General features: G+C 32.5%; 1 protein-coding gene and 1 non-coding gene across 3 annotated transcripts; both read left to right on the top strand.

The window, feature by feature from the left end:
* Positions 1–10,930: 10,930 nt before the first annotated feature.
* TRNAK-UUU (transfer RNA lysine (anticodon UUU)) lies at positions 10,931–11,002 on the top strand. Its single transcript has one exon. It is a non-coding gene; the product is annotated as a tRNA-Lys (tRNA).
* Positions 11,003–14,332: 3,330 nt separating this feature from the next.
* On the top strand, positions 14,333–17,213 carry LOC142637027 (cytochrome b561 domain-containing protein At4g18260). Of its 2 annotated transcripts, none has more exons than XM_075811320.1 (4): positions 14,333–14,835; positions 15,017–15,194; positions 15,865–16,013; positions 16,560–17,213. In XM_075811320.1, the coding sequence occupies exons 2-4, from the start codon at positions 15,042–15,044 to the stop codon at positions 16,900–16,902; spliced, it is 645 nt and encodes a 214-aa protein (XP_075667435.1). In that variant the 5' UTR covers positions 14,333–14,835; positions 15,017–15,041; the 3' UTR covers positions 16,903–17,213. The 2 variants fall into 2 exon arrangements, with proteins under 2 accessions (XP_075667435.1, XP_075667433.1); XM_075811318.1 differs by having other exon boundaries at positions 14,409–14,835; positions 15,030–15,194.

The raw sequence follows: 17,213 nt of genomic DNA, 5'->3' as shown, positions 1-17,213 counted from the left end.
CGTTTATCTGGATGTGGTTCATTATATTCTCGTTTTTCACTTCTATGTTTTTAATGGTTATATTACGAATGAGATTTGATTAGTGGTGGGAAAAGAGCGTCATGTTATACTGCAAAGATGGTACACAAAGGTGTATGATGTTTTTGACCAAGGCTCTGGTCTCTGTTTCTGGGGTTGATGTTTGTTGAGTCATTGAGAGTTCTTATGGCCGGTTTGATACGGTTTTTATAAAACAGTATTCAGTTCTTTTTGGAAATATGTGCGGGGTTTGATACGGTTTTTATACAGCAGTGGTTTGATACGGTTTTTATACAACAGTATTCAGTTCTTTTTGGAAATATGTGCGGGTGAAAAAGTGCGTCAATACATGTAATGTTTAAAAACTTGTGATTTAGTTAATGTATCAAACATGCACTTAGATTTTCTAAAAATAAAAAAAGTTCCCAAAATATTCTGAGAACGATTTAATTTGAAAAACACCAAAATAATGTTTTCTGGTTCCGGGAAAAATGATGTTACTATTTCTTAAATCAAATTGCCAGTTTGCCATGGCCGACAAAGCCTCCGTTTGGATAGAGATGAAAAATTAAAATTATTTTACTATTTAGCTTAATTTTACTACTATTCATGGATTCTATTGCACTTTTTGGTACTATTTATGAGTCTCACTGTACTATTTCAACTAATTTTTATCTTTATTTACAGTACTTTCAGCAATAAGTTTTTAGTTTCAGCAAAATAAGCGGTATCTAAACAGGCCTAAAATGATACGGCAAACTAGCTTATTTGTTCTTTCTAGCTTCTTTAACCGATCTTAATGCGAACCAAACCACGCCCGCTTTTCTTGATTTCTTCTTCAATTCCTTGGCGGTTGATGGGTGATTGGATTCTCAAACTTGGTTGATTCGGATTCTCAAACTTGGTCGATTGCGGTGATTGACTAATGGTTTTTGTAATTGAAGAGGTTATGGTGGTGGTTTTGTGATCGATTGGATATTGGGTAGTGGTGGTGTGGTTAGCTTGTAATTGGATTTGTTAGTGGCCTTCTTGTCTTGTTGAGGTCGACGGGGTGAAAGAGGTTGAGATGAGCGTTGTGGGTCGGTTCGACTTGGCCACAATTGATAAGAGTCGTTGGGCCGATGTTTTGGTTAATGGCGTTGCGGTCAAAAAATGCAATCTGCCTGTTTTATTTTCCACTGCTATGATGTCATGTTGATGAATTTTTAACGTGGATCTTGTTTTGAAAAAATGCTTAGATTACAACTTTTGCCACAATTTGCTCATGTGTCAAGTAGTGAATATCGGAGTAAAAGTTGTGGGTTGACAACTCCACCACTCTACATGAGCAAGTTGTGGCAAAAGTTGTGGTTCTAATATTACACATTAATTTGTGCGGGGAATTTCAGTTTGGTTTGTGTTGCTCATTAATTGTTTGTGAAAATAGATTTTATTGGAAAAAAAATAGGTAAAAAATTCATAGTTTTATATTTAGATAGCATCTTAAATTCTATGCTGCAGGATCTCTAAACCCACTCATAAATAAGATACTTTAATAATCCACATTGTAATTTTTGGATATATTTTTAAAAGCATGGGATTTAATGTGTCCCATTGAAAAGTCTAGGATTTAATGTTTTCTAGGAATAAAACAAAGTTTTATTATTATTATTATTAAATGTATTTTTCCAAAAAAAAGAAATAAGCACATCTTGTGGGTTTTCATTTAGCCTAATGATAAAGAAGTAAAGAACAATCATCTTAAAGTGGACTTTATATATTGAAATTCTATCTTATTTATAATAATAATAATAATAATAATAATAATAATAATTAAATCTCACACAAATCAAAACACTATACACTTTTTTTTTTGGACATAAAATCATACATCTATTTCTCTTCTTCTTTTTTCCCATGTACATTCCGAATCACCAAACATCTCCATTTGGTTGCCTGAAAAACTCAATCTCAAATTTAAAATACAATTATATTTTGAGCAACCAAATAAAAACTACACCTAAATCTAATTTCAAGACACACAAAAAGCAAGACATTCACATCTGTCCATCTAAAATAGTATAAGCCCTATAATTTGCCTAAACAACCTCAAAACTCCCACACCAGTTCATGCAAAATTGTGTAAAATAGGATTTTAGCTATAATAACCATGCAAATATACACGATTACTATTTGTATGTAAATTATTTTTTTAATATTTTCTTTACTCATAGAAAGAGAAATTTGATTTGGGAGAGTAATAAAAAATTAATAAAGAAATTATATTTTATTGAAATGTGGTGTAAAATAGATAATTTGATGTAGATGTTTTTTTAAAAATGATTATGTAAAATAGAAAAAGTAAATTTTTATGCTAAGATAGACATAAATTTTTGCATAAGCTGATGCGAATGTTTGAAACTCGTCTTACATAACCAACATACCGTACATCTATTTGTCTTTATTTCCCAATTTTAAAAATACAAAGAAAAAAAACTCTCTCAAACTCTAAAGTTTACAAACACACCAATTTTTCAAGTAAATAAACAAAAAAAATGAGAAAACTCAAAACTTTGCATCCAAATTCATATAGACAATATACTTTTCACTGGTAGTGCATAGGCCAGCGTTGGTGAGCCTCCTTATGCGGTATAGGCTCTGCAATAAAATTAGCACCATTCTCATTAGACTTTTCTACCACCTATGGTTCCTCGGTAAACTGCTGCTCTCTGTCATCACTATTGCCACTTGGGTTTGTGCCTCTTTCTTAGTTATTGACTTGCACTTCATCATTATAGCTACGATCAAATCAAGAGAGGTGCAACATAAAAGAGACCATGAGACAGATAAAGAGCCTGAGAACAAGAGAAATAGTAGGGCTAAGCATCAGTTAGGTGGGTATGGTAGCCACTTTCATGGAGTAAAAAATAAATGAATGGTTATTGGCAGTAGACTCCCTAAAATAGGGTAGGGAGCAAAATAGGGAAGGAAACACAAAAAAAAAAAACCCTATATTAGCTTTCCTATCTCCTCTTTATTTTGGGTTTTTGCTACAATTGTTCTCTCTCTTTCACTCCCTTTGTGAATCGTGCACACTCCCTCTACACTATGCTTTGCTTTCATCACCTTTTATTGAGTGATTTTCATTTATATCACTACATTTGCAAGTTTATTCATCCATTTGTGACCACCAAATGACTCCATTAATTAATAGATAAAAACAAAAACTCCACATAGAACTAAGCTCAATACACAAGAAAAAAAAAAAGAAAAAAAAGAAAGAGGAAGAAAGTACGTAAAAAAGTATAATTTTATATTTATGACAAATTAAACTCTATACTTTTAAAATAAGACACTTTAAACCCCATATTGGAAATTTAATAGTATATATGTGAAAGTATAGGGTTCAAAGTGTCTTATTTAAAAGTATAGGGTTTAATTTGTCCAAAGTATAAAATTATACGTTTTTACGTACTTTCTTCCTCTTTATTTTTTTTTTTATTGGAAATTTTATAGTATATATGTGAAAGTATAGGGTTTAAAGTGTCCCATTTAAAATAATGAGGTTTAGGGTCCGTTTGGATAGAACTTATTGCTGAAAACTGAAAACTGAAAACTGAAAACACTGTAGCAAAATAATTTTTAAATGTGTAAATAGTGCTGTGGGACCCATTTTTAATGAAAAAGTTGCTGAAAAGTGAAATTTGTGGGTCCATAAACAGTGCACGGATGCACTGTTCATGAGGAGAATTGGTCAACAACAGCGGCTGGAAAAAAAAAAAAAAAAAAAAAAAAGCTGAAAACGCACAATGAAGAGAAACGCAGACGTGAACGTGGATCCAAACCCTCTCTTAATGTGTCCCATAAATAAAACTATAGGGTTCATTATTATTATTATTATTATTATTATTAATAATGTACTTTCCCTATTTTATTTATTTATATTATCTATTCATTGAACATTTTTAAAAAGTACCCATTTGCAAGTAAAATAAATGTTGGTTTCAAGATTAGGTTTTTTTGTTGTTGTTGTTGTTGTTGTTGTTTTTTTTTTAAAATTTTCATTATTTTTTATAACCCTAAATCTCTTGTTTGACAATAATAGAGTTTACCAGTTTAACTAACTAGAACTCAAGCCAAATAAGTTTTTAGCTTTGATTTTATATATATAAAAAATAGTTTTTGAGCTACATCATACCAAACAAAACACTTTCAAAAAAAATTGAACCAAAAAAGAAATATTGTTTGTTTTTATTCTTAAAAACAATTTTTGTAGTGTTTTTTTAGAAATGTTGCTACAAAACATATCTTTGGGGTTGCATTTGCATTAAAGAAGTCTCTGAGGCAAAAGAGAACTGCAAAACTTATCAAGAATGCGGCCACCAATACTGAATGCAGACTATGAGGCAACAGTAGTAATGAGAATGCTTAAAATATCACATGCCATCAAGGAAAGTTCTGGGAAACGATTATGTGAGACTTCCAATACCCCATACAGTGGCGGCGCCACTCAGAGCCCAGGGTGTTCCCAGGAACACCCTGGACTTGAATTTTTTTTTTTTTTATATATATAATAATTAAAATTTTTTTTTTACCCTTTAAAAAAAACATTGGAACACCCTCAAAAAATATCAGGAACACCCTCATAATTTTTATGCCAGGCAAAATTTGAACTGAAATCTAAAAAAAAGAAAAAAATTGTAACAAGAATCTGAAAAAAAAAAAAAAATTGTTGTAATAGAACAAGCCAAAAAAAGCCCAACATCAATCTAACCAAATACCTAACAGGCCCAACCTAAACGTACTCTAAAAATTAAAAAAAAAAAAAACCAACCAACCAAAACGGCAAAACCCAATACAAATATGTGTCCGCCTCAATCATCAAATGGTAAAAGCAAAACTTAAAAATCAAAAACCTTTCCTAACCTAAAGAAAAAAACCTCATCTAATGAGGCTCATCAACGACAATGCACGCCTCCGCCTGAAACCTCATCATCAAGCACCATAGGCGCGACGTGGCAACGTCGCCTCTGCCTGAAACTCGAGCAACAGAGCTTGGATCGGCCATTGGAGATCGGAGATCGGTCCGATCGGATCAGAGCTTGCGACGCCGACGCTTGGCCTCGAATCCTTCCTTGCCTCCAACGCCTCGACGTGCTGCCGCGGCCCTCGGCGCCGCCCCTCTGGCCTCTCTAAAGGTATTTTACACTTTACTTTTCTCTCTTTTTCTCTCTTAATCTTTGGGTTTTGCTCATTTGCTGTGGAGTGTGCTGTTCTGTTATGAGAGAGAGAGAGCTATCTTTCTTTTTGAACTGATTCTCTCTCTTTAAGTCTTAATATTTATAATTATTCAATTTATTTGCCCTTTTTTTTTGGCTTTATCCGTTGGTGTGTCACTGTGTTGGTCTGTTGGTGTGGGTGAGTTTTTTTTTAGTGTATTGTGATTTGTGAATTTATTTGATTGGTTCCTCTGGTGTGAATTTTATCAATTGTTGAGTGCGGGTAGATGGGGCCATAAGGCCGTGTGGTGTGGGTCAGGGGTAGGATATTCGAATTGGGGAATTAAAGGTACGTAGAGACAGGGGTGTGTGTTAGTGTTAGTAGTTAGTAAAAAAAATTTAATGAAGCAATTAAATACTAATAATTAATAATTTAATTAACTAATGTATTATAAAAGACAAACAAATTAAATTATGTTAGGCTAAATAATAATTAATAATTTAATAATTAATGAAACAAAAATACAACAAATTATAGTTTATAAAAGACAAACAAATTTATGAAACAACTAAACAACAATAATTAATAGTTTTATTAATATTTTAAATGAACTTATAGTTTATTGTACAGTTAACTTTGTTCATTTATTTTTTTTTCATTTTTTTTTCTTTGTGAGATTTTTCGGTGTACAGAATGCCAATTTGCATTTGTTTTAAGAATTTTTTTATTTTTTAAAGCACAAACTTCATGCTGGCCAAATCTTAAATTTCGGCCGGTATTTACCGAAACGTCCCGAAACACCCAAAATAGACCGAAATGACTCGAAATTTTTTCAAAGTGAAATAGGAACACCCTGAACAAAATTCCTGGAGCCGCCACTGACCCCATAACATCCAAATTCTCATGAAACCTATAGTCAAGTCGAGTCTCTTCCAAGTATAAATGCAATTGTGACTTGCTTGAATCAGAACCAATAAGTTGATTCGTATATGTCTCAAAACTAGAGAAATCATGATGCCTATCATAATGACCACGCACTTCACCGCTACTGGATGCTACTTCAACCATATCGTAGATATCACTGGTAGAATTCTTATATATGCCTCAAAGATGCCATATAATTTATTACGAAGATTCGTTGCCATAAATATTGCTTCCTGCTTATACAACTTGCCATAACAAAATTCTACTCATTGCAACTTGTATCTAGCATCCAAAATGATAGCAAATGATAGCACAAGACTGAAATACTCCCAGAATTTATCAAACTTTTCTTTCATTTATTTTGCCATTGCTCTAATTATCGCATCATTATCTTCCAACAGTTTCATAATATGCAATTGAATTTTCCCAACACAATGGAAATGCAAGTTGGCTGTGGGGTAGTTTGTCCTGGAGAAGAGCTTGGTGATATCACAAAATGGTTCCAAAACCCTTGCTATCTTCTCCACCATTTTCCATTCCTCCTTTGAAGGGCAATTGAGAAAGCATTTATCAATCCTACTCAGGTGAGAAAATGCATCTCGATACTTAAGATAAGTCTCAATCATCAAGTATGTTGAGTTCCATGTTGTTGGAACATCTTGGTGTACTTTCTTACTTATCAAAAAAGGAAGCTCTGAAAGACATTGAGCAAACCTAACTTCCTATGTTCTGAACCTCTCACATATTTAACACTTTCACGTAAATTATGCACAACCTCATTTATGACTTTTCATCCATCTTGTATGATAAGGTTTAATATGTGTGCACCACAACGCATGTGAAAGAACTCACCACCATAAGGTAAACAAGGTCCAAAAGAAGGGTGTCTCTTTCAATGACTCACCAAAGTATCATTATACAAAACTTTATCTAAAGGAATGGTGAACACCCTCTTCTCAATGCCCACTCTTTCAGCAAACCTAACAACCTCTCTGCCAATATAACACCACCATGTGGAGGTGGCACATGAGAAAAACTCAAAACTTTCTTCTGCAACACCCAGTGTTCATCAACATACTGTGCTGTAAGAACCATGTACTCATTAGTGTTAGGTGAAGACCATATATTTAATGATAAGCAAAACTCCTACTAGTAATTGACTTTAAACCATGTTTCAAATTTTCCTTTTCTCTTCTGTATATTTTTATCACATCCTATTTTGCAGTGTTCTTACATATAGTCTTAACATAAGGATTTAGATAACAATGAAGTAACCTATTGTTCTCATGTTTTACAAATGAGAATGGATAGTTGTGCCTAATGATTGCCAATGCAACCATTGCCCTATACGTAGCTTTATCTAAAGGCTGATGAGTCACAATTTGATTGTCAACCTCATGGCATTTCGCTCTGTGACGCAACAAAGAAACAGTGCCACTAGCACCAGCAGCAAAAGAATTTTGACAATTTTAACACTTTGCTCTCTCTTTCCCATCGGGACCTTTAGGTAATATTTCCAAACCTGACCATACAGAAGAAGTCCTAGATCTCATTCTTTTTGGAGCACTTGAAACAGTATCACCATACTCATCATTTTCTTCATTCATTGAATCCATATCTAAAATGTAAAGGAAAACAAAACCAACGACAATAAAAAAAAAAAAAATCAGCATTTTGAACCATTCAAATTATTGACTTGAGCTGAGGTTATATCTAGCATATCAAAGATCATACACACACTGACACACATGGATAGATAGGATCATTATCATAGTCTCACAAATTATTTTCAAAAATATCATAGCATATCATTGCACTCTAAAAAACATCATCAACACTTTTTAAGACTTGGAAAGTTTAAAATGAAAGCTGCCGACTTTAGTCATGATTCAATATGCCTTTCTCCCAACAAAGAGAGTCCATATAATCATTTTGTAGCAAAGGAAACCCTGTCTTTTCAACTTTTAGCTTTTTGTTTTATAGGGAGGAGCTGACTGGTGGAGATTGAATTTGTTTAAATAGGCCAAATCTATGGTCAAACACTATATACAAAACCAATCTGTAGAATCACCATAGTATCACAATATAGGTATATGCAATATGCCTAGAAGAAATGGACAAAGATAAGCAAAGTTTGTATGCCACATTAAGTCTAACAATAACATAAGAAAAAATAATAATCCAAAAACTATAACAAATGCAACCATTGACAAACAGACTCTCAAGTCTAAGCAAACATACCATGTATCCTTACCTGAAAAACTGCCTCCAACCTACTGATTTCCAAGGATAATTGATGACTGATTGTTATTCACAAAGCCTGTCACTGATGTTTGATAAAGTTAGTTATCTAATAGTATTATTGCTAACAGTTATCTAACATATATGTCATTATTAACCTAGATACCGTTTTGAATATCAGAGGTTTTTACATACGACAAACTTTCAACAAATAAAAAATCAGTAAAAAGTTGCATCCAGATGCATATTAAATATAAATTCTATTTTTTTTCCTTTTCATCTACAAATTGCAAATGAGCAAGGCACTTTAATCTCCAAGATCATACCCCCTTCCAAAAAAAAAAAAAAAAAATCCTAAAAAATAATTGGTGTATGCAAAAAACAAATGATAATCCAATAGTCTTAACCCATTTAGTTTCTCAAACATAATTACTGGGTCTAATTGGGTTGATGCTCATTTAACTCAAATAATAATTGGGTGAGATTAGATTCAATTAGAGTGAGTGGGTTTGAGTATGCAAATGAGTTTGGACTTATTTTGCCACTCCTAAAAAAGAGATATAGTACAAAAGAGAAAGTTTTTTTTCCAAGCCCAAATCCGCCTGAACCCCACAATCGCAGCCCATTAAGCTCAAAATCAATCAATATATCACACAATACCATAACCATATCCAACTCAAACCCACTAATACTCGAATCCTGTGCCTGAATAGAGCCCAACTACAAATCCAGTCAGCCTGCGACCCACCTAACTCTAACCGAAAGAGCCCAACTAAGTATATAACCTACCGATCAACTTGAACTCATGCCCATCTTCCACATCTTGACTCAACCAAGTCCAAAACTCAGCATCTTCAGCGCAAGCACAAACAAACTTAGGCCCGCAACCCCCCCCCACCACAACCAAAAAAAAAAAAAAAAAAAAAAAACCCAATATCTCAAGTCTCAATTCTCAAGTGCGCTTTTGCATATTTTGTTGGAATTTTGAATTCTTGGCCTTCCACCCTAACGCTAGGAATTATTCATTTCTATTTTAAGCTCTTAAGGAATAAACTTCCCACCCATAATTCAAAATTTGGTAATTAATTTATGTTAGCATTTAAATTAATTAATTTTTTTTTTTGCAAGTAACATAGCATTTAAATAGCTCAGATATATATATTTTTTAAGCTTAGAGAATGAGGTGTTTACAAGTTGTTATAATTTTTTTCATTTGAAGATATTAAGAACTAAAATTTTTTTATTCATTAAATATTTACAATGAGAAAAGATGAGATTTGAACTCTAACATCTCTATTAGAATTAGAAATATCAGGATGTGTGAGTTAGTGACAAAACTATTGATATCTCTCAATTTCTTTTTTAGCCTTTCATAAATACCTTTAAATTTTTTCTGTATGAATAAATATTCTCTATATATATTTTTTGCCATCAACCTTTTCTTTTAATTATTTAACTTATTTGTTTATTTAGAAGTTTTTAAAAGTCTCATTTTTTTATAGATATGACAAACTTTCAACAAATAAACAATCAGTAAAAAGCTGCATCCAGATGCATATCAAATATAAATTCTATTTTTTTTTTCCTTTTTCATCTACAAATTGCAAATGAGCAAGGCACTTTAATCTCCAAGATCATACCCCCTTCCAAAAAAAAAAAAAATCATCCTAAAAAATAATTGGTGTATGCAAAAAACAAATGATAATTCAATAGGTTAGTTAGTAATAGCTAGTATTTCCTATGAACAAGACATTTGATGTTCCAATTCATTAATTGTGGTAAACTATGTACTCATGTAGTACACAGTCACATATTAGTATATAAGAAATGTTAATGGATGCCTTTAGAACAATAATTAATAATCCATTTAAAAAAAAATTATAGGAAAAGAAAAAAAAAAGTAATTAATGTTTTGATAGTTTTTTTCCATTTTTCAGGCATAAATATGGTGTGAAAATTTTCTTAAAATAAATGGTTAACTATTGCGTTAAGGACATCCATTAGCATGACGCTTAGTATATTATCTATGTAGTTAAAGCATACACATATTGATTCATTTTTTTTAACATGAATGAAAATGAATCAAACAAAGATTATATGGACCACCGACGGAATCTTTGATGATTTCTCTTTGTTCACTTTAAAAATTGTTAGTTGAACATAATGCAAATGGCAATGATTACTGTTACTTTTCAATGTCTGAAATGATCCGCTCGATTTGTCCTCCTAGTGCGTTATTAAAGAAGAATATGTTTTATCCTCCATCTTTGTTTGGACCATCTATATCAAGGGACAGTGTAGCTCCCTTTTCAAGATTGGAGTTTTCAACGTTGAGTGTTGAAAATCTTTACATTTTTCACCATTTGAGTCAAAATTTCCACTTCATATGTTAAAGATATATATAGAAAACTTTCTTTTTTGTTCCGTTTCTGACTTTCTTACTAGTTGTTGTCACTTGATAATTTGCTGATAGAGGAATTATGGCGTAGGGTTGAGCATGGTTCTTTTACGTAGAAAATATAAACAATGTTTACTAATAATCAGTGAAGCCGTCTTAGCTCAGTGGTAGAGCGCGTGGCTTTTAACCACGTGGTCGTGGGTTCGATCCCCACAGACGGCGGTCTCTCTATCTTTTTATTTGGATTTTTTCTGATTCTCAAAAAAAAAAAAAAAATCATTAAACTATTTAAAATAAAACTACATGTAGATATAATTATCAAATTGAAAAAAAAAAATAGTTCATGTAAGCTGGAAGAAATTTCATCTAAATTTATTTGGAGGAGAATTTTATATATCCATCTTTTTCTTGTTTGCTCCCAGCTAGCTCCATACAGTGGAAAAAGAGAAACGCTAAGCAGAGATATGATCACAGAGTCAATACCAGCCAATAGTTGATGATGCATGAAAGGAATGAGAAAAAAATAAAAAAATTGACAACCTGATTTGATTAACCGAGTCTGGCTCGAGGCTCCTGGGTATGATTGATTTGAGCAAGTAAGATGGTAAAACAAATAGTAATAGATCCACAGATACTGATTGATCTAGAATGAAATTCAGTATATGACGATTGGCAACGTCTAGCCACATTTGCAAACTCTATTTCTCCTTTTCTCATCACTTTTCACACTGATAGATAGATGTAAGGATTAATGTCATTATCAATATCATTAGTGTGAAGAAATCAATTGCAGCAGAAACGAGGCAGGCAGGCAGGCTTGCCTTGTTCAATCACCAAATTTCTAAAGCATAGAGCTTGTTGGACCATCGTAATTTTTAATTTTTTGATTGCAGGGAATAGTTGCACCGACAAATATTGATGGTGCATCCACATCACATGTACCTTGAAACAAATTAATGGGTGTGTTAATATTTTGGGTAGGAGATCAAGACAATATTCCCAATGTACGTCCTACCCGTGAGTGCTCAATGAATCACCCAATAATTGATTAAGACTCCTACTGTTTTAATAATTAATACTTATCCCCTTATATATATTATATATATATATATATATATATCTGTATGTCTTCTTCATGCACATCATTTGGTTCTTATATGATTTAGGTAATATAATTCACATCAAATGGCCATTCTTAATGAGTGCTCACTCTTTCTCTTTGTGCGTAAGTTTGCGAGTAATGTTGGGTGTATTTTTTCCCCCCTACAAAGCTTGTAAATGGACCCATTATTGACAACAATTTTTTTTAAACATATTTTAAAATTTTTATTATTGACACAAATGTTATTATACACTGTCACAACATGTCATGTTATGAATTCAATGACCTTAATTTCTATTACTTCTCAATCTAGTAGTTCTTCGAGGGAACTAGGCCTCCATTGCATTGATTCTTCAAGGGAATCAACCTCCAATAGCAATTCAAGAATTAACTATTCAATGTATTATTCATCAATGAATCCCATTACAATCTGAATTGTAGCTTATATTTTGCACTAACTAATTAGGTACAACACATCTCAGCTTAACTAATTAACTAAGTATAACACTTAATGCAGCAACAATTAGACAACTACTCGTAACTAACTCTGTACAAGCCTCCCCTGCCATTTTGCCACTCTGTGTGTACAAGCCTTCCACTACCCTGCCTACAATAGCATACAGCAATACGCTGCCCTGCCCACAACATCACACAACAACACACTGCCCTGCACTGTCTAGCCACTATGTCCCAAATAGTTATGCACCTCAATTAGGATCCTAACATGTCACCCCTATAATAATGAAATTTTTGTGTCACTCATTGTAAGTATATATTGAAAAAGTTTTATTTTTATTTTTATTTTTATTGAGAATACTAAGTATTTTAATACACACACAGAGGGGAGAAGGTTTTAAAGAAACCGACAATAGTATATATCCAAAATGACCTAACTATTGGATACACAATACATGCTTTAAACCTCTTTAACTCATACTCATTTTTCAATGTGAGATTAACCCACTATTTGTTCTTTTGAGAATACTAAGTATTTTTAACACGCATATATTAAAAAAAGTTAAAAGGTGAATAATTAGCAAAACATGGATCAAGAAATTTGAGAATTTAGTGTTCTGTTGTTCTTATGAACATAAATTGACAAATAAAATAAATTTCATAAAATTTTATTTTACCTCATAATAGAAAAATTAGAAGATATAACCTCTTTGGTGTTTTGATATATCTTATATATAACATGAAATATTACGTGTTACCTTGAGAGTGATGAAGTTAAGACGCAAATTATCTTGCTATCTTGATAAGATATATATAAATCATAAAAGTTCTAAAATAATACTCTCCTTCATATCAAGGTAATAGTTATAGAAAGATTACCAGTTTTTGCAAGAATGAGAGTGAAAAATACCAAAAATGAGTTCTTACTATTAGACACTAGACTAATGGTGCATCTCTCTACTAGATTGAGGAAGAGAACCTATATAGGTTTATTGGATTAAAAAACACAAAAAGAATAAATATGTTAAATAAATATGGATTAATAATTATGAAAAATGTGTCCTTATTAGTTATGGGGGTGGTCTATGAAGTATGCATCCATTGGAATTTGTTCATATCATAGCCAGAACAAAAGTTTTAGGTCATAGATCATTATGTTAGGCCAGGGTGGGTCGGTGGTTAGTCTTTTTGAAATTTGTTTTGCATTTTCACCATTTAATATTAGTTCGATATTGCCATGTGATGTGTTAGATTGTTAATGGGAATTAAAGAAGAAGGGCAAAACTTGATAACAGAGAGAACCGATGAGCCAAAAACCGCACTATCCTGACTATTACGGTTTTACCCCTGTGGAACTTTTGTCCACTTTGGGCATTATAAGGCTCGTATTAGGTCTTGAGCCCTTGACATATAAGAAGATAAAAACAGTTAATTACAGTAAGTGAGCTACATCAGCTAAAATTATGTTTTCAGTTAAATTGTAAAATAGTATTTTAAAAACATGATTTTCAAAGCTGCAACAAATTACGTATAACAAACATTAACCTAAGAAGATAGGGGTAGGTGGTAACATAGTTTCTATCATCATCGAAAGGCATATACCTCAACCTCAACCTCAACCTCAAGCTCAACATCTCCATATCAGCTAAGCTCACTAGTGCTCATCTGATGATGTACCTCAGTTGTTGACCGACCAACATGTTGTGTATAACTTGTGCCATAATAAAATATACCTAGACTTCAAGCTATTTCTAATTATTTTTTCACATGAAGCGCAGTGCTTAAAATTATTGTAGGAATGAAGAAAATAAGGCACGTCCTACAACCATGTCCACTACGATTCCACAAACGTTGTCTTTATCAAACTCCTCATCCATTAGAATTTTGACCCTTTTCTATTTGCAATCCCACATTCCCTTTTATGTAACCAAAAAGGTTGTCCATGTTAACCCCACATCGTTGAAAGTATTCATACCCTCTTATCTTTTTTCCTCAGTGAGTTACATTCATACCAACCACCATGAATTACCTACGCTTATAAATGTCATAAGTCATAACTAACACAACATGGCATTATCTATTCTGTATATTCACTAACCATACAACATTTTTTCTTTGTGCAGTAAGAACTTGCAGTTACTAGATCAGTAACGTAGCCATCTTTTGTATAACTCTATTTAAAACCTCTCATTGCCACCGAAATAAACTAATATTCACAAAGCATCTACCTTACAAAAGAAAGAACAGAAGAACTTCGGAGAGAGAGAGAGAGATAAAGAAGAAGGGCAGACATATAGAGAGCATTAGGATATTGATTTGTTCTCATATTCTGGTTTTGCTTGGACATTGAAGAATGCAAATTTTTCACAATTGTGTACCTTTCTATGTCTCTGCATACTATCTTATTCTTATACCATTAGTTGGCTGTTCATTCCACGAAGACATGAATCATTTCAGCAGTCATCACAAGAGCAATATTAGCGATAACTTTCACAAGGTAAACTAGTTTTTCTTCAAGTTTCCTTTCTTCGCTTCCTCTTCATCTTCTACAAAAGTGTTAAGAAAGATTATATTATCCATGGCAAGCTAAGTCTCTCATTTTATTTATGTAGTAGTTTATTATCAGCTTTCTAGTATCTGGGAAATGTAGTGCATAAGCTTAATTAACTGTTATTTAGTCACCTTTTGCAGCTAAGTCGTCAGATGACATATGATATCACAATTCATGGGATTCTCCTATGGGCTTCACTGGGGTTCTTATTTCCTGTTGGGATACTTATTATCAGAATGTCTAGTAGAGAGGCACCTGGTTCTGCACGATTCAAAGCTTTCTTCTATCTCCATGTTATTTTGCAGGTAAGCTCTTCATTCTTGTTCTGCATATTATTCCATGAATGTTCATGATCGAATTTTCTTTTAATCAATAAAAGTAGCGTCTGTGACCCATTACATTTTTTTAACTTACATGACCACAGATGCCAATTCAGAGCTACACTATGTAATCATTGAAGCTTTGATCTTAGTTTACATCATTATCATAAGTCACTTTAACTTTAATGATGTTGTCCACAATTCTTTTAAAAGCAAATCTTTTTTGTGGCACACGGTTTTGAAACAGTTAATTCGAACTAATTTAACTATATTTGATTTTGTAATTCTTGTCATTGATGTAATCATGTTTAATTCATAATCATGAATTTGGATATGCTAAACCTCAATAAGGTCCTGTATACTAAACCAATTTATTTCCTTTCTCTATTATTGAGTTTGCAAAAAATCACATTTCTATAAGAACTAAACAAACTACTACTGTCACTAAAAGGATAACTCTGTGTTAATTTTCCAATACATCATAATCATTTAGGAATAGTTCCATGGGTCTAGGAATTATTAATGCACTAGTTTTTGAAGATTCAAATGAATTAAAAGGAGAAAATTTTCAAGTTCTTCCACTAGTGATCATTATTCTGTTTTGGTTTTTAACCTTTGCCTCCTATGTGCTAAATTCTATCCCTTCACCTAACAGATACTCTCAGTGCTTCTTGCCACAGCCGGAGCTGTCATGTCAATAAAAAAATTCGAGAATTCATTTGATAACAGCCACCAAAGACTAGGTCTAGCACTTTATGTTGTCATATGGGTGCAAGTCTTTATTGGATTTTTCAGGCCTAAAAGGTATTTCATTTTTTTTTATATATAAAATTTTGGATTAATTGTAGAAAATTACGATAGTTTTGGAGGTACTTGTACTTTGTACCGTAAACTATGAACACTTGTAATTACCATACCAGTTGTAACAAATATTACAAATGATTCCTTATAACCTGATTGACTAGGAAAATTATAATATGTAATTTATATGACCACAAAAATTTTGTCATTAACTAATTGCAAAGGAAAAGTAGGAAATTTAATTTTTAATGGTCATGTGACTTGTACATAATCGTTAATTATAATAGTCAATCAAGATACATGGTGCAATTTGTAAATTTTTATAGTTGTTAATTACAAGTTTTCATAGTTTAGAGTGGAAAGGGAAAGTACCCTCATATTAGTTTAGGGTCAATTTTTCATTAACCCTTTTTTCAATCACAGTAGAAAGCGGTCTCTCACCAAGTTATAGTTGATTCTCAAATATTGATGCCAAATTGTAACTACAAAGTCTAAATTATTGCAAGCTCTTGTTTACTTATGCATATCTAAATTTCCCTCCTTTTGCAGGGGGAAGAAAGAAAGGGGTATGTGGTATATGTTGCATTGGATACTTGGGACAATAATTTCTCTGGTGGGGATCATCAACGTTTACACAGGCTTTATTGCATACAATAGGAAAACATCAAGGAGCACAACCCTTTGGACTATACTTTTCACAGCTGAGGTCTCTTTCATTGCTTTCTTTTACCTCTTTCAAGACAAATGGGAGTATATGCAAAAGCAAGGTGTGACTTTAGGCGACTTGCCGATCACACTTTCTAATCAAGAAATTCCTGAAAGGTTCAACCAAAAGGAGATGTTGCCTGAACCATGTGGCAAGCGCAATGCACTTGTGAATTTGTTTGACTAACAAGGGGTTCTTTATGGCATCTTTTTTTTTTGCTATAATTTTTCTTTTGCGTTGATCATTTGCGCTTGTTTTTGATGCATGCACTTTATACATGTGGAAGGTACTTTACAAAAGATTACACTAATGGAGTGCATGCATCAAAAAGTGGAGTACGGATTGTGAATCCAATTATGTCCAAGGATTTTTCGTTTTTATGTGTAAGTAAATATATATGTATACTGTAGCTATATGTTTGATATTATGGGATTAGTAAATTTGGTGGTTTTTTTTTTATTGATAATTTTATAGTTATGATGGAGGTGAGATTTAAA

Source organism: Castanea sativa, chromosome 5 (genome assembly GCF_040712315.1).
Source record: "Castanea sativa cultivar Marrone di Chiusa Pesio chromosome 5, ASM4071231v1".
NCBI classification, from domain to species: Eukaryota; Viridiplantae; Streptophyta; class Magnoliopsida; order Fagales; family Fagaceae; genus Castanea; species Castanea sativa.
The sequence above is the reverse complement of the archived record's forward strand: the minus strand, read 5'-3'. Positions and strand labels throughout refer to the sequence as shown.

Coding starts and splice junctions, on each gene's coding strand:
- LOC142637027 (XM_075811318.1), top strand. CDS start 14,692: ATGCAAATTTTTCACAATTGTGTACCTTTCTATGTCTCTGCATACTAT. Junction 14,836..15,029: donor TTAGCGATAACTTTCACAAG/GTAAACTAGTTT, acceptor CACCTTTTGCAG/CTAAGTCGTCAGATGACATA. Junction 16,014..16,559: donor GGATTTTTCAGGCCTAAAAG/GTATTTCATTTT, acceptor CTCCTTTTGCAG/GGGGAAGAAAGAAAGGGGTA.